The following is a 21,567-nucleotide window of genomic DNA, read 5'->3' as shown; positions in this document are numbered from 1 at the left end:
TGTAGTGTTTGGAAAGGTACGCTAAGGCCCTAACACTGAACGGTAATTCTATAGCTATCAACATTAAAGATGGACAAAAACAAAGACATTGTTTAATTTTGGCAAAAGGCTGGTGCCAACAACCCCGTTGTCATTTCCTCCAAAGGGGGCTGACTGCTCCCTGGGGTGTGCAGGGAGTTCACAGGGTGTCTGTCTACAGGGTGAAAGATCACGTGGCCAGCAACTCTGCATCCCGTCTTGCACCCGTTACAGAAGGCTAAGGTGGCAGGGAAGCCAGGGGCCCAGGTACATTGAGGCACATGGGAGGAATGGTCTGTGCCAGTGCCCTTGACACAGAACCTGCGGCGCTCCGCATGGCCTTCCAGAGGCACAGAGGCACGTTAGGTGCTATACACGCTCCCTTTCTACTAATCCTCCTCATAAAGCTACTTCTACGCCCACGGGGTGGTCACAGCAATGGTGCACTGGAGCTCAGCAAGGAAATGTTTCAGACATCTGGATGGTAGGTGCTTCATCCGTTCTAGCCGGCAGGGCACCGCTCCAATGACACTGGCGTGCTCAGTCTCCACTTACTATTTCTGATATGACACGAGGAAGCAAGGTGAGCACAATCCTAAAATGGGATAGGCTGCACACAAAAAAGGTTATGTTGGTAAATTTTAATTATATTTTTTAAGGGTTAGAAATAACACTCCCAGGAGAAGATACTTGCAAGATTTATAAAAGACAAAATATAAAATGCTAGAAATATGTAAAGAACTGCCACAAATCAGTATAAGAAATAACCCAACGGGAACACAAGCAAAGATCCTGACAGTGAGCCCCGGAGAGGAAATTCCAATACCCACCTTCACATACAAAGGCACTTCACTCAGACGCATTAAGTGAGAACATGAGGTTAGAATTTCAGACCCTCCAGAGAGAAGTCTGACCAGAATTGATTGAGTCACAGGTTGGGAAACAGAAACTCGAAGACACTGGTATTGGGGGTGTCTACGATAGCTGCTTTGGAAAGAAACTTCACTGTTTCTTATAACATTGAAAATATAGGGGCACCTGGTGGCTCAGTCGGTGAACATCTGCCTTGGGCTCAGGTAGTGATCTCAGGGTCCTGGGATAAAGTCCTGCATCAGGGTTCCTGCTCAGTGGGAAGTCTGCTCTCTCTCTCCTGCTCCCCCTGCATGTACTCTCTGTCTCTGTCACATAAATAAAACCTCAAAAAAATAAAATTGAAAATACAAATGTCATGCAACCAGGCAATGGCACGCTCAATGTATGTCTTAGAGAAATCCAAGAACACATGCAGAGAGACCCAAAAAAGGATGGTTGCTCCTGACTGAGGTGTGCGTCACAGCCCAGAGCCAGAAGGGTCCCTCGTGTCCATCCCCATGGACGTGTGTGCAAACAATTAACGTTAACTGGGACGAAGAAGCCCAAAGAAGACAGATGTGCCATTAGGTGCATTTAAAGTCTACCAGACAATAAAGTTTTATTAAATTTTATTAAACTGCTGAGCCACCTGGGCTGCCCAATATTTATTGAGTGTTTAATAAAATTCTTTTTTGTGTTTAAAAGATGTTAAATTTAGGGACGAGCACTGGGTGTTTTACTTTATGTTGGCAAATCGAACTTCAATTAAAAATAAATGTTCAATTTTGGTTGAGTGAAGGGGAGCCTGGGTGGCTCAGTGGTTTAGCGCTGCCTTTAGCCGGAGGTGTGATCCTGGAGACCCGGGATCGAGTCCCACATCGGGCTCTCTGCATGGAGCCTGCTTCTCCCTCTGCCTGTGTCTCTGCCTCTCTGTGTCTCTCATGAATAAATAAATAAAATCTTAAAATTTTTTTTTTTTTTTGGTTGAGAGAAGAGTAAGGAGGATTCAAGCAGGAGGCATCTCCAGACAGGGTTTCCCGGGGACAGAAGCGGGTGAGAATAGGGATGAATAGGATGCACGTGACCCAGAAAACCCAAACATGCCACCTGCACAAACCAGTGTGCCCGAGACACATTCGGTTCCCGCGAAGCAAGGATGGCATCTCGAGTACCAGACACAGAATTCACGACTAGGGGACTTCTGTCTCAAAATCAGAGAACTACAAGTAAGAAAGAACCCTGCAATATGCTGATCTTTCTTCTTTTCTCCCCTGGACACAGAGGCCACATGGTGTCACCATGGAGCTCAGTTTTCCTTCTTGTTTTGACATCTTCTACCCTCACCAGCAGCACTGATCCTCAGAGTTTCCCATACCTGGTGACAAGTGCAGGGAGAACTCGGTGGCCAAGTGTGACCCTAATGTGTCAAATCTGTTCATGATCCACTGCTTCACTGCTGAACACAGAGTCTGACTCTGAACAATTGCTTCTCCCTCCACTGTTGGAAGTCGGCAAGAGCCTGATGCAAGCAGCTCCTAACCCAGCCTCTGGGGCTCTGCGGGACAGGGACAGACGTACGGCCTCACAAGGGAGGAAGCAGTAAGAGCAGGGGAGGTGCAGAAGACAGAGACGGAGGGACAGGGTTCAGCCTGGGGCAGCGCAGCACTCGCTGCTGTTCCGTCTTCTGAGCAAGAGGGAGAATTCAAACTGATTATAAGAATTGCTTAGTTTCAGGGCACCTGGGTGGCTCAGTGGTTGGCTGAGGGCATGATCCCAGGGTCCTGGGATTGAGTCCTGCATTGAGCTCCTCGCAGGGAGCCTGCTTCTCCCTCTATGTCTCTGCCTCTCTCTCTGTGTCTCTCATGAATAAATAAAATATTATAAAAAAAAAAAAAAGTGCTGAGTTTCCACCCTTGAGACAGGCAGACACTATGAAACTGTGAGACATGCTGGAGATATGTATCAGACCACAATGCTGTTCCTTTTCCAGATGAAAACTTAAAAAACAAAACAAAGTGCTTCATGATTTTTACTCATGATTCATTATATGTTTTGCTATGAATATTGTGAATGGGTAAAAATTATGCCCAATATTTAAATAGAATATATTAAAGCTCATTCATAAAAGTTATTTATTTGTTTATATTGTCATAGCCTCCTCTTTAAAGCACATCTTAATGACTTGCTTTGCTTATATACTGCAAGCTAAAATGAAATGAATGAATCAAAATCTTACATTTATGCTTGTTACATCACAAAATGAGAAGAAAAATTAGTAAACATTCAGCATATCACTGTGGATGAATGTTAACACACTACAGCTAAAGTGTATGTATGATTTATGTCTATTTCATAATTTAAATTAGCTGCTTAATGATGCATGGCTACTGTCGTCTCTTTATCTGGATCCCAGTGCAATTTAATTTCAGGCGGAATCAGAAGCATGCTTTCTTGTTTGTGTGTCTTTGGGAAAATACATCCTCAAAATTGAGGCTAAGGATGACAGGGAGTGCTGCACCTGCCCGGATCTCATGCTTCATTTTACAGGAGACTCGGTACCACCTCCACCAAGGCGTACTCCTGAAAGGCAGATGAAGAGGGGCAGAGTCTCCAGGACTAAAGTACGGGGGATGGCAACACCAAATACGGCGCACCAGTGGGTGCAGTGTCCACAGAGGAACGGGGTGGAAGTAGTGAGGAGCGGAAGGTGTTCAGTGGCCACCACAGGAAATAGCTGCCTTCCTGCCTCTTATCGTTCTTGAACGCCCGCGGTAAATCCAGGAGCAGCTGATGTATACACTATCATCCTGAATCTACAATTCTCATGGGTCTCAAAGGGACCAAAACGAGAGTATCTGTGAAGTTGTGTGCTTTAGGGTATCTGGTCGTTTGGAGCTACCGAGGCATGGGCCTGTGGACCCAAAGTCGAGTTTTGTCTGCTGTGGACTGAGATACTTATTGACACCAGCTGCCAATCCCCAGAGCTGGCAGCATGATCATGCAACAGGGGCAGGGTTGCGGGACATGCTCCACTGCAGTCAGGTGGACTGGGAAGAAATATTATTTTTATGTTGAAGGGAAACCATAGCTGTTCCTCATAAGAAATATGAGAATATCCTGCCCGGTCTTGATTTCCAAAGCCTCTAGGCACGATTTATCAAGCAGAAATATTCCCAAACGTCCCGCTTGGGCACTGCCCTTACTCTTAGAGCTATCTGGAGTGACCACAGAGGCTCACTCCCTTCTGGGGTGAAGTCTGCTCATCACCTTCCAGGAAGGGGAGGGAGCTCCAATGGCTGGAATGTGCAGACCAAAAGGACACAGTTCACTGGTGAGCTAGAGAAGGATCCCGAGTACCCAGGAGAAAGCTGTACCCTCTGAACACCATGGCCTGAATTTCCAGTGCACAGGAGGACGTGGGGCTCCCCCACAGCTGGGCTCCCACCAACAGAGCCCCCCACCCCTGGGGCTTTCCTAGAGTTGGAGCGAGGGAGCAAACACACTCAGAGACCTGACCTGGGCGGCTCCTGACCCACTTCTTCCACCTGTGGCAACACCAGGTGGCCAGGGCTATCCTCCCAAACTGCTGCCAGCAGCTCCCCGCTTCCCTCTGTCCCTACCCCGGACCTGACGGGCCACAGGCTGGGGAGAAGTTTTACAAGTTCGGGATGGGGGCTCTGCTGTCTCCTTCCCTTTCTGACTCCGAGTCTACTCCAGCCTGGCTGCTGTACTTCCACTCTGTTGAGCCAACATGGTCAAGCCAACTGGTCTGATTTCTGCCCGGCTTTGGGTATTAAAACCTATCTTTTCCATTTGTTTCTCTTCTATGAGGGGTAAGTTCTCTTAGAAGGAAGAAACAGGACTAATAATACTAGTGAGGCTAAAAGGTGCAAGAGTACCCTGTGCTAGAAACCTCCTTCGAGTCTGGGCAAGCCCAGGTCATGTGGTCTGGCTCTTCTCACTCCTGTTGGAGGGTAAACACCATCAAGGAGGAAGCTCCAGGGATACAGAAAGCTTGCTCCTTCTCTGTGTCCCCTCCACAGAAACAGGATCTGCGTTGTAAGGAAAAACACAAAAAGAAGCTGAGAACTGTGTTTTACTTCTAGTCTTCTCGGGTCATGTGTTTACCTACTGCTCGTGTTAACCAAGTGAGATGCTGATGTAATTTTTTGAACATTCTATGGGGACTGTAACCAGTGTCTTATGTAAGTTATATCAGGGCAGAGACTGGTAGACAACGGCACACGGTATTGTTGCAAGAACGTGTGGGTTTGCTTCTCTGTGTACCTGTAGTACGTCATGATGAGGATTATGTTGTTTACACTGCAGCACAGTCAAAAATTCTGAATAAAAACCATTACCCAGGTCTTACAGCAAACCCCACTGCTGTCCCACGGCAGGTGCCTGAGACACGGCTGTTAGAGAACGAACGGCTGTACCAGTGGGGATGTCCGGGTAAGCGTGTTTAGAAAACTCAGTGAGGTCTGTAAGTCAGGGTCGTTGCTAGGCTACTCACTTGATTTTTCCAGACCGGATATATTAGGAAAACTGAGGATGCTTATTTTGTGTGACGCAAAGTAAAGCAAAGCAAAATACAGGCAAAGGCATAAATACGACAAGCAATGCCTTACCCCTTCGCCCAGGGTATACGTGAGGGTAGTACTCGTAATACAGATCTGGCTGGTCTAGATTTCCAAAGGGCTCAAACTCCATCTCGGCATTCTGGAAAAGGCCCAGCTTCACCAGCAGTGCCAGCCTCACAAACCAAAGCTAAAACACAAAATATAATTGAAACAATGGATTACCTACGTATGTCTAGTTCGGAAATTCCTGTTCCCCACTCCTCTGGTAGCAGAGCCTGACTTCCAGTACATCCAAACTAGGTTATCCTGTGTTTCTTAGCACATTTGCCTACTTGCACGTCTATAAAAATACTCTTGAGCTTAATAAAAATGATGTAAATGATTTTGTCTGATTCAGCTTTACCTGACAACCTTGTTGAGCAGGAGAATGGGATCCAGGGGGCAGGAGTGTGGGTGAAGGGGAGGTGGATGTGGGTCAGGGGGAGGGAGAGCAGGGTGGGCAGGGCGGGCTGAGGCTGGAGCCGTGTCTGGGGCGGGCACTGAAGGCCACGGAATGGCCACGGGAGGAGGCCAAGAGAGGACAGTGAGATGCAGGTGGGCAGTCAGCTCCGAGTGGCCTGGGGGGAAGGGGGGTCTGGGTGCAGAGGCAGCGCCGGAAGTGGGAGAGGCAGACGGACATAGGCTCACGCTGACGTTACATTTGGGTTAAGAAAATCCATTTTTTTTGTCCTCATGTTGTTCTTAATGGCATGAAAGGTCACGTCCCTTCCTTGTCCCCACATGATGACCAAACCATGGGAACTGTACCTGCAACGAGTCTGCCGTGTGGCTGGTGGGCAGCCCGCTCTTGCCGTAGCCTTGGCCGTGGGCGGTGAGAAGGCGCCCGCACAGGTCAACCGCTGCCCTCCAGTTTTTGCAGCTCTGTAAGACACAGCAGGACGTGTCACCAAGCACAGCCACCCCTACATGTGGCACCTGCCACACCGGACCCAGCTCCTGCCACTGCTGGCAACAACGGCCTCTGCGGTGTACAGGAGATGCTGTTTGACACGAGCAAATCCTAAAAACATCAGAATTTAGCAACTGATGGAACATAGGGACAAGAATTCTTTTCTAAAACTTTTCTAATTTTTATTTTCTAATTCAATTAATTAACATACAGCGTATTATTAGTTTCAGAGGCAGAGGCCAGTGACTCAACAGCCTTCTCTAACACCTGCTGTCCATGCCATCGATTCTTGTTGGTATGAGCCAACCCTTAAATCTAAAAGACTGCTTTCCTTTTTCAGCCAGAGAGCTTTGTTTTGTAATTTCCATGAATTTAAAATCATAATTTAATTCTATGCTATATGCCGGATATATTCATTTGTATCTGTAAGATCTGTGTGACAATAAAATAAGCGGTTTCAAATGCTTGGCATAATCCTACTTTACCAATATAAAAAAAAGACGGCCTATCCAGACACGCTGGCTGATCAAGTTGGACTTGCTGAGTTTACCCTTTTGCCCTGATACAACAGACACGGCGCCACCAGGGAAATGACGTGAAAACTTCGGAGAGAACGCTGCAGCCTTCTAAGAGGTGAGAAGGAGAAGCTCCTGACCCACCTCCTTGGCAAGCCAGGCACTAACTCCCTGTGGACGCTGCAGATGCACATGTTCACGGGTGTGGCCAACACATGGTGGGGACCGTGTCAGGCTCGGAGGGCAAAGTGGTGGAGGGACACACCTCCTTGCATGCACTCATCTCACGATCTAGCAAGGAAGGCAGATACGAAACATTTTTTTTCAAAGATGAGTGAAATAATTTTGCGTGTACTCACAGTGCTTTTTGAACAAGAGGCCATGGGAGTGTGCGTCACCAGGCGGCCAGACTTAACCTCAGGGAATGGAAAGCTACTGGAGCCCAGATGTGAAGGGGGAACAGAGAGGTCAAGAAGGGGGTGGACCCTCCTGGCCTCGGGGGAGCTGCCTGAGTGAGCCAGTGTGCGTGAGGGACGGCAATCAGCCAGGTGGCGGGCAAACGGCCGGGAGCAGGCAGGCTGAGGATAAGGGCGGGAATGTCAGCAAGACAGGCCTCAGGCCACGAGAGATCTGGATGCATCCTGAGAGCATGGGGAGCCATGGAAGGGCTTTGGGCAAGGGAATGGCATGGTCCTGCTTCACCCAGACCCTGGAGCGCACTGCCCCCCTCTCTTAGGTACGAACTCAGGCACACGCTGCTCCTGCTGGCACCCTGCGCTGCCCGGAAGACCCTAAGTAAGGACCCAGAGAGGACAGGCGCTGCTGCTGAGGGCCCCTGGGTGGAGATCCATCCCTGGCTTCTCCTGACAGTAGCCCTGCAGGCCCCGTGAGGGAACTTCCTGTTGCGCGGGCCAAGGCAGGTGCTCTGACTTCTGGACAATGATCCTAAGTGGAGCTACGGACATTCTTGAATTGTGAATGTGAAAAGGTGAGAGTAAAAGTTATTCGGCCAAGTTGGAACCAAATCTATGTATATATCTTTAAAAAAATTTTTTTAATTATTTGACAAAGACCGAGAAAGTGAGCATGACAGCACAAGCAGGTGGAGCAGCAGATGCCCCGCTGAGCAGGAAGGCTGACCTGGGGCCCCATTCCAGGACCCCAGGATCATGACCTGAGCCGAAGGCAGACACTGCACTGACTGGGCCACCCAGTCTATGTACATATCTAAGCAGATCCTGTATGCTGGGGTAATTAATTATTGCTCTTTTCCCAACCACCTATGTCACACACTGGGCTTTCCTGCTGGTGGCATTATATCTGAGTGCTCAGGGCAGTCTTCCCGGACTGCCGGGACTTCAGCTGAAGATGGGTAAGAGACCGAGTGAGGAGGGCAGAACAGGAGCTCCAGGGGGCAAAAACCCTGGGGTGGCAGCCTCGGGGGCACAGGGGACAGCAGAGAGAAGGCCAGTGTGGTCCAGGGGAGGTGGTGAGGGTGAGGGTGAGGGAGGTGGGGCAGGGAAGGACTGGGGCAGTCCTGTCCCTGCAGAGGCTCCAAGAGCACAGGCAACGTGTCCTGCTCATATTCTAGAAACATCAGTCTCCCGTGAGGATGAAGCATGTGTCAGGAGAGCCGTCGTCCGGGCCTGGAGCTGACAGTGTGTGTGTGGCCCGCAGGCTGGATCCGCCCAGCACGTGTCTGCACACAGACACAGTTGTGGGGCCGAGCTTCCTTCCCGGTCTGAGGCTGGTTCTATGCTCCCATGATGGAGGTGGGCGGTCACAGCAGAGCTAAGTAGCTGCCCGAAGACGGGGTGGCCCCAGGGCCTGAGACACTCCCATGTGCCGTCCCCCACCTGGCCAGTGCCACATCCAGGGAGACTGTGGACAACGTCACCTCAGTGGCTTATGACTGGTCCTCAATGAGAAAGGCCAAGAAGCAGAAACTTCTACAGCAGCTTGATAGGATATCTGATGTAATAACAAAAGCTGGGCTGGTACTTGGTACATGTCTTTCACATAATTAATTTAGATTGAATTTTACAGAAGTTTCAGTCTGAAGACTGAACAGTTAAACACCAGTCCCTTCCAGGCCAAGCCTGAAAAGCACAGCTGCAGGCCACCTGTACCAGCGTGGGGGGCAGGCACAGCAGGGGAATAAGATCGGGTGAAGATGTGACGATGTGATGTGGGGACCATGGAGAGCACGGTGGCAGGATGGATCCGAGAGCCTGACATGCAGCCAGATGGCGGTGGCGGGGGGCCAGTCCCAGAGACAGGGAAGGCTGGAAAGGGTCAGAGCTCAGAATCTGAGATTGGATGCCAACAATGTTGAGGGGCCTTTGAGCTGTTCAAGAGGAAAAGAAAAACAAGCAGCTACTGTGTGGGTGTGACATGTGAAGAGGTGCGCCTGAGGGAGTGTGTGGGTGGGATGGGAGGGGACAGCAGATCCTTGGCGGCCTTGCTGGGAGCTGGTCCGTTGGGGAGACGGGATGGGAAGTCTGAATGAAACAGGTGGAAGACGAGGAGGGGACCAATGAGCCAGGTGACCCTGGGACGTCTGAGTCTCTGAGCTAAGGAGGGTGGTGGAGGAGGGGGAGAGAACAGGTGCTTGTTGTGTGCCTGCTTAAACCAACGCTCCAGTGTGGGAGAAAGCAAGAAAAGGCTCTCGTTGGGGAAAGGCTGACGGCACACTGGAAAGAACGGATCATCGACAGCACGAGGTCCCGGGAGTCAGGGAAGGTTTCGCTGTAAGCTGGGGCGAGGGGCCACTCATCTAGCTCCAGTGGGGGGGCTTGAAAGCAGCAGAGACAGCCTAAAACGGTACTGGCAGCCAGCAGACGCCTGGAGGGCCGGGTGGCCCACGACGCTCAAGGTCCCCTGGAAGCAGACGACCGTGTTAGGTGTCACCACCTGCACTAGGTCTGGATGTGGGACTTCTCCAGCAGGCTCAGTGTCCGACCAGTTCATCTGCAGGGACCCGGCATCACCAGGTGAGGTAAAGGCTGGGTAAGAAGATAAGCAGGAAGACACCCTTTAGCTCCTACCACCTAGGTGACCTCAGGTAGGTGACTTTAACCGTGCCTCAGCCCCCCTTGTGACGTCAGCTGGCCACCCTAGAAGTGGCAACAAGGGCACACTGTGTCTGTGAGGAAGCTGGACCTGCTCTGGCTCCTCATGACCTCTTCTCCGGTCAGCGGTCTGTGCTCACCCCTGTCACACCTGCTCATCCTCTGACCTCCAGCTAGGAACGGCTGCAAAGACGATCACCTCCGACCTGGTTCAGACCCAAGCTTCGGGATGCCTCTCTTGCCCACAGTGAGCCCTCCTATTCCTAATTCTCCAACATACTCATTCTTGGGGCAGCCACAGCCCCCAAAGGGGATGAAATTTGCTTCTTGGATAACAATGATTATTGGCCTTCCAAATATTTATTTATTTTTAAAAAGATTTTATTTATTTATTCATCCGAGACACAGAGAGAGAGGCAGAGACACAGGCAGAGGGAGAAGCAGGCTCCCTGTGGGAAGCCCGATGCAGGACTCGATCCCAGGACCCCAGGGTCACACACTGAGCCAAAGGCAGGTGCTCACCACTGAGCCACCCAGGCATCCTTGGCCCTCCAAGTATTAACCCTACCCAACAAGATCTTACTCTTGAGTATTCTATTTCACTGGGGGCTGAGTGTGTGGGTGAGCAATCAGGAAACAAGGGAGAAAATGCTCCTCGGGATTGACGATGAGAAAAGGTTAAGAAGCATTCTCTGGAGGACAGTCTGCCTCGTCCATTCTGCAAACGCAGCAAGGACAGCCTGCTGGTCCATGTTCACGTTAACTGTGGTCATGTCCCATCTCCTCTAGCTGAGCTCCGGGGGCAAGGGTCTTGGCGAGGGCATACTTTTGTGTTTCTTCAGTACTGTACCTACATCTACATTCCCTCAAAAGATGGTGAAATAGTAAATTCACAGAACTATAAAAAAAAGTAGTAAAAAAAAACCCTATGCTAATAATTAAAGAGATGTAAATTATAACTTTTTATTTTTACTAGCAGAAAAAAAAAGGCAGTACATGCCACTGTCTGCCTAAGAAATGAGAAAATAAAATTCTTAAACATCTAAGTTCGGGCAGACAAGGGGACACTAAAGCAAGGGTGTTTGCACACTGCTGGTAAATGTACACAGGTATAATCTTTCTGAAAAATAGTATGTATAAATAGCCTCAAAACTGCCCATACGCTGACCTGCTAGTTGTTCTCTCAGCATTTATACTAAAGAGATAATCACATACAAAGAAAAGATTTCTGTACAAGCCGGTTTGTTCCAAGGTTATTTATAACAGCGTCAGATTATGCAATAAAAAATATTCGCAAAGACCTTTTAATATTGGATAAGGCTTAAGACATGATGTTAAAAAGATACAAAATTATGAATGAGGTTTTGTCTAGTATATATACAAACACATATGCAAGCTTTCATATTCACATGTGGACATACTATATACACACACACACTCAAAATGTTAACCGACAGTGGTTATACAATTTCTTCTCCATTTTTCTGAATTAAGAACATGCTGTTTGTAAAAGGAGGGACCAGAGGTTTGTGAATCAGACGACAGGCCACGTGGGGACAACACACAGACAAGGCCAGCATGTGGTGGCTATCTAGACACGGATGGTGTGCACATCTGCCTCCGTCCCGCAGAGGACGGACCTATGACCTATGACCTTGAACCATGCTTCATGCAGGAACCAAACCAATGCTTGTTGAAATAAAACTTTAAAAAAATCAAGTATGGAGGTATAAGTCATGAAGTACGGCTGCGAGAGCATGAGGAAAGAGACTCTGTCCTGGGGGGTGGGGGGCGGCTTTAGCTGTCATAGATAGGAGCTGCCTGACACTCCACCATCCCCTGTGAGCTCCGATGTGATCTATTTGACAGACCTCAGAGACACACAAAATCTGTGTGGGTGCAAAAATATACAAATGAGAAAATCTGATCATGAGTATTTATATATTTTTGAAACAAACATTTATTACACAGTAAAGACTCTATCTTATTTTATGAACACTATGTACAGATACCCACGCTAATAAAACATTTAAACGTGTAATAAAATTGTTTGCAAGTACTCTGTGAATATGAAGTGCTCCATAAATGATTAAAAATAATAAAATGTGTCATATAAAAAGCCTCAACTCTTGCTATGATTTCATATACTAAGACGTGTTTTCTATATCTCAAACCAGATCACAATTACTAAAAATGAAGCCAAAAGCTATCGTCTTAATCATTCATTTCTCAGTAAATGGAAGTCTTTAAAAAGTGGCTTCTTTCCTAAATGCAAAGAGGGAGCAGAAATACTAATGTTCCTATTACGATTTCTCCCCATACAATTCTCGCGCAGGTGAGTGAGTACAGAAGACGCACGGGGACAGCTGCTGCTCTGTACTGGGCTAGGTCACCTGCTGATGGGTGCTGATGGTCTATAAAGGACATGCAGCAACACCTCAACAAACTGACACTAACCTGACAGCCAATATTCCAGGAGTCAGGATGACCTAATTTCTCAAGACAATTAGGCACAGCAGGTGGTGGGGGTTGGGGTGCCTCTCTGCCCTTCCTGGTGGCTCCTTGAGAACAAGGAGCCTAGGAGAGAGGAAGGGGCCGGATGGGCTCAGAGCGTATTCAGCTCCTCAGGCTCCCTGTGAGCCAGGACCAGCTGTGGGTGACACAGCGAGGCTCCTTTAGAAACTAGGCTGGATTTGGATTATCTCCTGTTTGGGGGTCACACATGCTAGCAGAGATTTTCCTCACATCACAATTTAAACAGAACACAAACAAGTTGTCAGACAAGTTTACCATTTACAATTTATGTTTCTCCAAGTAATTCTCTATTTCCTGATAAGAGGATACAAAAGTAGTTCTTTGTGTATGATTCAAATTTCCTTCGGTAATTCAAAAAGATTTCAGGGGCGCCTGGGTGGCTGAGTCTGTGCAGTGCCTGCCTTTGGCTCAGGTCATGATCCTGGGACCTGGGAGCCAGGCCCCTGTCCGGCTCCCTGCTCAGCGGGGAGTTTGCTTCTCCCTCTCCCCGCCCCTCCCCCCTGCTCATGCTCACTCCTTTTCTGTGTCTCTCACAAACAAACAAACAAACAAACAAACTTAAAAACAAATACAACCAAAAAGATTTCCAGGCTGGGATATTTTTGTTGACACTGCAGGACCAACGAAGAGCACGACTCTTCTCCACCAGGAGCCTGGCAGCAATGGGACGCCCCTGACGGCTCCCAGAGCTTCCCAAAGAGTTTGGAGAGGGGCTACCTGCACAGGTGTGGGCAAGGCCAGGAGGTCCAAGAAGGGATGGAGAGACGCCCAGGTAGGAGGAGACGGGCCTGCAGGGGAGCTGAGGCCACAAGGGGCTGCCCCACCTGGAGGGAGCTCCCTGTGCTTACTCTTCCCTGGAGAGCAGGGTGCAGGGTGGGGGATAGGAGGTAGGCACCAAATGAGCCTGGTCAGGTCAGATTTTGCTGCCAAAAATAACTAGGTTTTCCGGGCTCCCCTGGCTTGCAGAGCTGTGGCTTAGGGATTATCAGCTCATTTTCAAGCACTGACACAAGCTGGCACGTTACAGCAGCCCTTGCACGTTGCTTTGATTGCTCAACACTGTTCTGAACATTTACTCACACTGCTGAATGAGGTTCTCCTTCATGTATTTCAACTGTTCCAAAGGATTTAACTGACTATGTAACATAACTTTTTTTTTTTTTTTCTTGCTCAACACTAAGGTTTTCCAATAAAATTTTTGGCTAATGCAAACAATACAGCAACAAACATGAACCAGTCCTTTCATGCACCAGTACAAGAGTTTTTCTAAAGCATGGAATTGCAGGTGGAAATGCTGGGTGGAGGGTGGCGCAGAGCAGGTGTTCTAGCTCCCTCTCCCACCAGGAGGCACACTGCTTCACCCAGGCCATGCTCATGTGGCTAAAATGTACCGCACATTTCTGTGATTCCCACTGAGGATGAGCGCTGTTTCCACGTCTGCAGGTATCTGGTTTCCTGAAAGGCCTCTTCATAACATGTGCCCATTTTTCTACTTGGTTGTTTTTGTTACTCATTTTTGGAAGGCGTTAATGCGTATTTTAAATCTCTTATTCTTTAACTCACTTTTTTTTTTTTTTTGTTTTTTAAAGATTTTATTTATTTATTTCAGAGAGAGAGAGAGGGAGAGAGAGAGGGCGCGAGTGAGCCTAAGTAGAGGGAGAGGGAGATGCAGACTTCCCGTTGAGCAAGGAGCCCAATGCAGAGCTCCATGTCAGGAATCTGAGATCATGACCTGAACCAAAGGCAGATGCTTAAATGTGCCACCCAGGCACTCTTGTGGCTCACTTTTTAATAGTGTTTACAGTGTTTTTGTTGCATATGAGTTTTAACTTTTAAAGTAGTCAAATTCATTCATTTCTCCCTGAAACATTTAAGAAATGTTTTTCTACCACGAGTCATTAAGAGTCTACTCTATTTCTGGAATTTAAAAATACTTGTTTTAATTTATTTGGAATTTATTTTTGTGTGTGCTAAGAGACAGAGATCTTTTTAACTTTTCCCATTTGAATATCCCATTAATTCTGTACCATCACTTATTAGTTCCTCCTTTCCCGAGTAACCTGTAACATTGTTCTTTCCACGTAAGTGTGTGTTTTGGGCTCTGTCCTGTCCCACTGGTACCTCTGTGTCAGGAGCGCAGAGCCCTTGTCATTTCCCTGACCCGCCTTTGGCTCCCACCCAGGTGCCATGGCAGATACGTGGTTCCCATTCTACTGTCACCCTTTCCCAGTGTCTGTCCTCACCCGAGCATCCATGTCGAAGGTCTGGGGACACATCCCTATTAGTGCATGTCAAGCAGGCGTGTGTGTGTGTGTGTGTGTGTGTGTGTGTGTACGCATGCCCGCAGTTTATTTCTCCAGCCTCCAAAGGGCATGGCCTCCAGTTTTCTGATGTTCTTTTTCATTCTTTGGACTTGCCCCAGGGGTGACAAGGACCTAGCAGGCCCAGGACGCCTCTGTTAACAGAAAAAGGCCAGAGGAGACCAGGGCTGGCCTGTACTCGCTCCTCTTTCTGGAATCCCGCACAGCTCTGGGCGGCCTGACTGGTGAGCCCGGTAGGAGGTCTGAGGGAGTGGATGAAGGAGACTCTTTAAAGGACAGGCCAGGACGACCCAACACAGTGCTGAGTTCTAAGGGCTGCTACTCCGTCCTTCAAAACAGTGGGGTGTCACCTCAGCAACCTGGGACCTGGAGCTTTTGACGACATGCTGCCCATGTGAAATTGTAATTATGTGTTTTCTCAGAGTGCTTTTTGCTGTTTTATTCCATTCTTTTCCACTTCCTAGTCCTCTTCCTGCTTATTCTCCTCCGTTTTGATATTAGATGTCAAAAGTGTTTGGTGAAGAAATTATTTTTATAATTACAATTTAAAGCATACCCTATAAAACTTTAAATGCTAGAGAAAAGTCTTATGAAAATCTCATAATTACTGTAGATGACATGTAGAACTCTGATAATAAAGTTATTTTGGTATGAGAAAAAGATCTAAACTTAAACATTACTTTTCTTACATTAGGAAATAAGTATAACTCTATTTGAAAAAATGAACACAGGCATACGATGACTTCCAAAAGATGAGAAAAACAGTCCAATAAAAGTCACTCAAGTAACTAATGCTATGTACATAACTTTTCCCCATCTACAACTCAAAAGGAATCATTAACTCTATATATGATACCATTAAAGTGATTAAAACATCCTCCTCTACAGGCTATGACATTCATTTCCCTGTAAATTACAATCTTAGAATGCTCTGACATTATTTGGGAAAATACATTTCAAGACTCTTTCCTAATCTTAAAGAGGACAGGAATTATTTTAGGACATAATTAAAACACCAGGGCATGTATTTACAACTTTTTTTATAAATACATTTTCCACCTTAAATAGGTCTCCATGTTGGGCTCTAATAAAATCTCTCCTGGTGATATGTATTTTCAATATGAAAAAAAGCCCCAAGCCCCTTTCTATATTTATTAACACCATGAACAATTAAAGAAGGTAAAAGGATCGCCTGTGGGAACAATTCAGTTACCATGAATGTATGTGGCTCTGTGTGTACTTTTTAACTGGTCATTATAGGGGTGCCTGGCTGGCTCAGCTGGGACAGCGTGAGACCCTTGATGTTAGAGTCCTGAGATCGAGTCCCATGTATGGAGTAGAATTTACTTCAGAAAAATAAAAATTAAAAAAATAAAAATCGACTGGTCACTACAAAGTGACCCCCCCCCCCGCCCCCCCCGCGCAGCCTAGCCTAATGATGATGGATCACAGCAGCTGCTTCAAGGCAATGACAATTACCCTCCCGACAGTGCAAGAGTCTATTATGTGATGAGTTTCCATGCTGTGTAGCCACGGAAATGTGCACTTGTTAAGACCTATCCCTTCATTAACAAATGATTAAGTATACAAATATTTAAAAACTAGTTGTTTCCTGTCCCTTTTAGAAATAGACTATCTCGGGCAGACCCGGTGGCGCAGCGGTTTGGTGCCGCCTGCAGCCCAGGGTATGATCCTGGAGACCCGGGATCGAGTCCCATATCGGGCTCCCTGTATGGAGCCTGCTTCTCCCTCTGCCTGTGTCTCTGCCTCTCTCTCTCTGTCTCTATGAATAAATAAATAAAAATTCTTAAAAAAAAAAAAAAAAGAAAAGAAATAGACTATCTCCAGGCGCCTGGCTGGCTCAATAAGCAGCACATGCAACTCTTGATCTCAGGTTGTGAGTTCGAGACCCACACTGGTGTGGACATGACTTAAAAAAAATAAAGTTTTAAAAACAAACAAACAGGCACTGAGTGGGGCACTTGCTGGGATGAGCACTGGGTGTTATGCTATATGTTGGCAAATTGAACTCCAATAAAAAATAAAAACAAACAAACAGCCAGGCTATCTCTATCTCTTTCCTTCCCAAAGCTCCTTAGTTATAGCAATAATTCCAGGATCACTTCAGTAAAAGAAACCCAATGAAACATTTGATTCACATTTACTATAAAAATTAACCTTTAATTGCTTTTAAAAAAAATCTTATTTATTTTAGAAAGAGAGAATGCATGGGGTGCAGCAGAGGGAGAAGGAGAAGCAGACTCTCTGCTGAGTAGGGATTCTGATATGGGGTTCAATCTCAGGACCCTGGGATCATGACCTCAGCCAAAATCAAGAGTTGGACGCTCAACTGGCTGAGGCACCCAGGCACCCCTAAACATTAGTTGCTTTATGTGTAAAATATCTGCTAACCACCTAAACAAGTGATTCTTAGTTACTTTTCTGAGGACACATACTTCTGTAAATAGGATAAAAGGTACCAAGGAGGGGTAGCCTGGGTGGCTCAGGGGTTTAGCGCTGACTTCGGCCCAGGGTGTGATCCTGGGGACCTGGGATCGAGTCCTGAGTTGGGCTCCCTGCGTGGAGCCTGCTTCTCCCTCTGTGTCTCTGCCTCTCTCTCTCTCTCTCTCCTCTCTGTGTTTCTTATGAATAAATAAATACAATCTTTAAAAAAAAAAAAAAAAGGTACCAAGGAAAATGCAATTGTGGGGGTGTACAGTTTCCAGGGGTTCAAAGACCACCAGAAACATCTACCCATTCGTGTTAACATGCCTGCAGTTCAGAGTTTCCTATTAATATTTTATGCCTTTTAATATTTTCCTATCAGTATTTGAGAATGCATCTCTACCTAGATAGTCACATTTACTCTTGAATGTAGAAGTGCAGAACAAAGACTTCTGTATGCATTTTTGGTGTACCCACCCACTCAATAATAAACCTTTTATACCAAGTGGAGAAAACAGAGTATTAAAAAAAAAAAAAACCAACATAAAAAATTACTTATCTTTAGTTATTGCATTTGATGGAGCATCTTTAATCAAAGTATATTCTGCTTCAAGAAACTTGATCATTTAAAATAATGGATTTTTGGGACATCTGGGTGGCTCAGTGGTTAAATGTCTGCCTTCAGCTCAGGATGTGATCCCGGAGTTTCAGGATCGAGTCTCACATCGAGCTCCCTTCAGGGAGCCTGCTTCTCCCTCTGCCTGTGTCTCTGCCTCTCTCTCTGTGTCTCTCATGAATAAATAAATAAAATCTTTAAAAAATAAACAAAAATAAAATAAAATAATGGGTTTTAAACTAATTGACCTTAAATTCAAAGTATGCTAATATGCTTTTCTGCTGCACAGCATTGGTATCTAATTCAACAAAATTTTATTTACATGCAAGGGCTTTAGAAAATACATTCAAAGTAATTAACTGTAAGGAAAATACTATGAAAAAAGGCAGCACTTATAAAAAAAAACAATATTGAAATCAAACACTTCATTACTTACGATGAGCTGTTTCAACCCAACAAAAGTCTGCTCTACGGACTCGGCATTTAAGACCTGTCTCTTTGCCGCGGCTCTCTCACCCAGGAAGCGAAGCATCAGGTCTTTAACTGCATCCCCCTTGAAGGAATGTAAGAAAAATACGTCAAGACAATAAAATGTTAATTAAACTCAGCAAACCAGAACCTGTAACTAAATGAAATTTTTTTCTCCATTGGTATACGGAGGTTAAAATGTGGTTACAGTATAGTAAAACTTCAATTGCCCAGATGCTCCAACATCACAACCTTTAATAAAATGTGTATTTTAGAATTGCTCTTTCTTCTTTCAGAGAAGGGGTGGATTACCACCACTTGGACCAGGCTTATATGAGAGACACAGCAAGCTGGGGAGGGGATGGGGTGGGGTGGGGAGCTCTGGGTGGCCCCTGGCTCTGAGGCCACCAGTATGCTACTCCTGCCCATGGTCGGGGCGGGGGGGTGCTGCGGTGGGGAGAGAAGCACTGTCCACCCCCGCAGGTCCTCGGCCAGGCTGTGGGTACACACGGGCCTCCTGCTCCACAGTCTGACTCCCCAGGTTAGATGCCCTGCAGTCTGCAGTCGGGGCCATAGAGACAGCAGGGCAGGCCCCACAGTGCAGAAGGGAAGGCCGCTGGAGAGGCTGTGGATGAGGAGGCCCCCGCATGGCTGCCAAGAACAAGGATGGGGCAGCTGTGGTGGGACCGGATGAAGGTTCGCAGAGGGTCAGCACAGAGCCACCCTACGATCTTGCACTTCTACCTCTGAGAACTTAATGCAAGGGAATAACAACATTTACTTGAAAAGATGTCTGCACCCCCGTGTTCACAGTCAGGACGTGGAGACCGGCTAAGTGTCCATGCACGGGTGAACGGATAAAGGAGGACTAGCCTACACACACAGTGCTATATTATTCAGCCATGAGAAAAGAAGGAATAAATAAACAAATAATAAAAAAAAGAGAGAGAGAAAAGAATGAAATCTGGTCATTGGTTTCAATGTGGATGGATCCTGAGGGCGTTATGCTAAATGAAGTAAGCCAGACAAAGACAAATCCTGTAGGATCTCACTTCTAGATGGAATCTTAAAAAAGCAAAACCCAAAAAGCCAAACAAGCTCACAGGCGCAGAGAATACACTGGTGGCAGCCAGAGGCAGGGGTGGGAAGTGGTGGTGGCCCAAACGGGAAAGGTGGTCAAAAGATGCAACCTTTCACTTATCAAGTAAATCAGTCCTGGGGATTAATGTACAGCAGTGCAACCATAATAATACTGAGGTGCATATCTGGAACTTGCTAAAAGAGTATATCCTAAAAGTTATTGTCAGGAGAAAAGTAATTCTGTAACTATGTAAGGTGAGGGATGTTAACTACGTGGTGACTATTTTGCAATGTATTCAACTACACACTTGAAATTGGTATATGATGTGTTAATTATGCCTAGATAAAAAAAAAAAAAGTGGAACAGAACATAAAGGGATGATGGAAGGGTGAGGGCAGAGGGCAAGGTGCCAGGAGAGGCTGGATTACCGATGGCTGCAATGGCCAGGGAGAAATCCAACCTGGGGGGGTGGGGGGGGGGTGGGCGGTGCTGGTGAATGAAAAACCTCTCCATCCCCGTGAGCAAAGGGTCTGCTTTCAGCTGCAGGCCAGTGAGTGCTAATCCTGCAGGGGCCACTGAACACATACACAGCCAGAGAGGACAGACAGAAAATAAGTGTGGGTGTGTTCCCTGCACATTTCACAACACCCCAGGTCCCTTCCTATTGTTTCCTACCCTTGGCATACACATAGGCAAAGCTAATCTTTTGTTATCGTCCAGAGTGGGGACACTTAAAAAGCACCACCAGGTGGACGGTGCATGCAGGAGAGGCTGAAAGGTACTGTGGGGGGCTGCGGCTTCCCTTCCACTGATAAAGGGGGAGCAGTGGCCTTGGCAGGGGGGGGTTCCAGGTCACCAGTCTGGTTCTGGCTAAGAGGTTGAGCCACACCTCTCACTTACAGGGCAGCGAAAACTGAGAAACAGCAGCTTTATGATGTTTTTGCTTTCAGAGTGAGGTGAAGTGCTTCAAATGCTGGAGCCACAGAAGGGCTAACTGGTCTAGGGGGGACAATTAAAGGGCAGAATAAAAAGAGCTCAGCCATATGGCTCCATAAAGCTTTGCAGGAATGCAACTCCTACCAGACAAAGGGCTTTATCTGAGTGGGAGGAGCTGCGAACAGGGAAAGGGCAAAATCACATCTCGATGCAGCAGAGGGAGGACCAATTTAACTTCTCCATCCTTGCAACATTCTGTTAATTAGACGACTCTGCAAAAATCTTTTGCCCTTAAAATTCTCTGTTGGTTAACAATTTCGTTAGCATGGAAGTTCCTGATACATGAGCGTGTGCATGACTAAGAAACATCTCACCTATGAAAGCCCAGGGATGTGATAAAATGTGTCACTAAGCTGGAGGTGATTACGGCACAGGGGCCATGGCACCTACCTGCCCATCCTCTGATGGCCACTGGAGAGAGGAGATCAAACATCCCCCCCCATGACAGCATTTTTCTGAGAGGTATGCTGCTGCACCTGGGATGGCACCCACCTGGAACCCTTGGGCCCTTCAAATCAGCAAACTCTTAGGTGAGGGACCAGCGCATCCAAAGCCAGAGCAGGAAATGTGGGGAGATGGCAGGGGAATGAGCCAGGACTCGGGCAGGCAATGGGGAGGATGTCTGCCTCTCACCCGTCAGACGTGTTTATGCAAGAGCAAGTGGCTGATCTCAGCTCACAGATGGCTGTGGGCTGCCACCCCCCTGCAGTGTGGGGACAGTTCCGCAGTCCCTTCTTGATTTTAATGGACAAAGACAAAACGGAAACCAGAGCAGCTGATTCATAGCATATAAGCTTTACTGTCTGGGAAACCGGAAGACACAATGGTTGTGGGGCAGTGGTGCTGAAGAGACGGCAGCCCCTGCGCCTGACCCAGCACACAAGGCGCTTTCTGCTCTCTGCCACGGCTCCTACGGAGAAGCTCCAGTGTTTGCTCTCTCCCAGGGTAAGCAAAACCACCCGAACAAACACATCAAATAAACAAAAACAAAGCAAAACCCCCGTCTGGTGGAATGTAAAATGGTGCCATTTGGAAGATAGTCTGGACAGTCCTTAAAATGTGAACCCCAGGGGCGCCTGGGTGATTCAGTCGGTTAAGTGTCCGACTCTTGGTTTTG

General features: G+C 47.2%; 1 protein-coding gene across 5 annotated transcripts in view; it reads right to left on the bottom strand.

Moving 5' to 3' along the window:
- Positions 1-21,567, bottom strand: part of TRAPPC12 (trafficking protein particle complex subunit 12) — an 83,374-nt gene that overhangs the window by 44,273 nt on the left and 17,534 nt on the right. For all 5 annotated transcript variants that reach the window (XM_025454764.2, XM_025454765.3, XM_025454762.3 and 2 more), the window contains exons 3-5: positions 18,342-18,458; positions 6,261-6,374; positions 5,502-5,640 (exon numbers count right to left, since the gene is read on the bottom strand). In XM_025454764.2, coding sequence (XP_025310549.1) covers positions 5,502-5,640; positions 6,261-6,374; positions 18,342-18,458 — 370 coding nt within the window. The remainder of the gene's footprint in view (positions 1-5,501; positions 5,641-6,260; positions 6,375-18,341; positions 18,459-21,567) is intronic.

Source organism: Canis lupus, chromosome 17, assembly GCF_003254725.2.
Source record: "Canis lupus dingo isolate Sandy chromosome 17, ASM325472v2, whole genome shotgun sequence".
Classification (NCBI taxonomy): Eukaryota; Metazoa; Chordata; class Mammalia; order Carnivora; family Canidae; genus Canis; species Canis lupus.
This window is presented reverse-complemented; position numbering and strand designations above follow the sequence as displayed.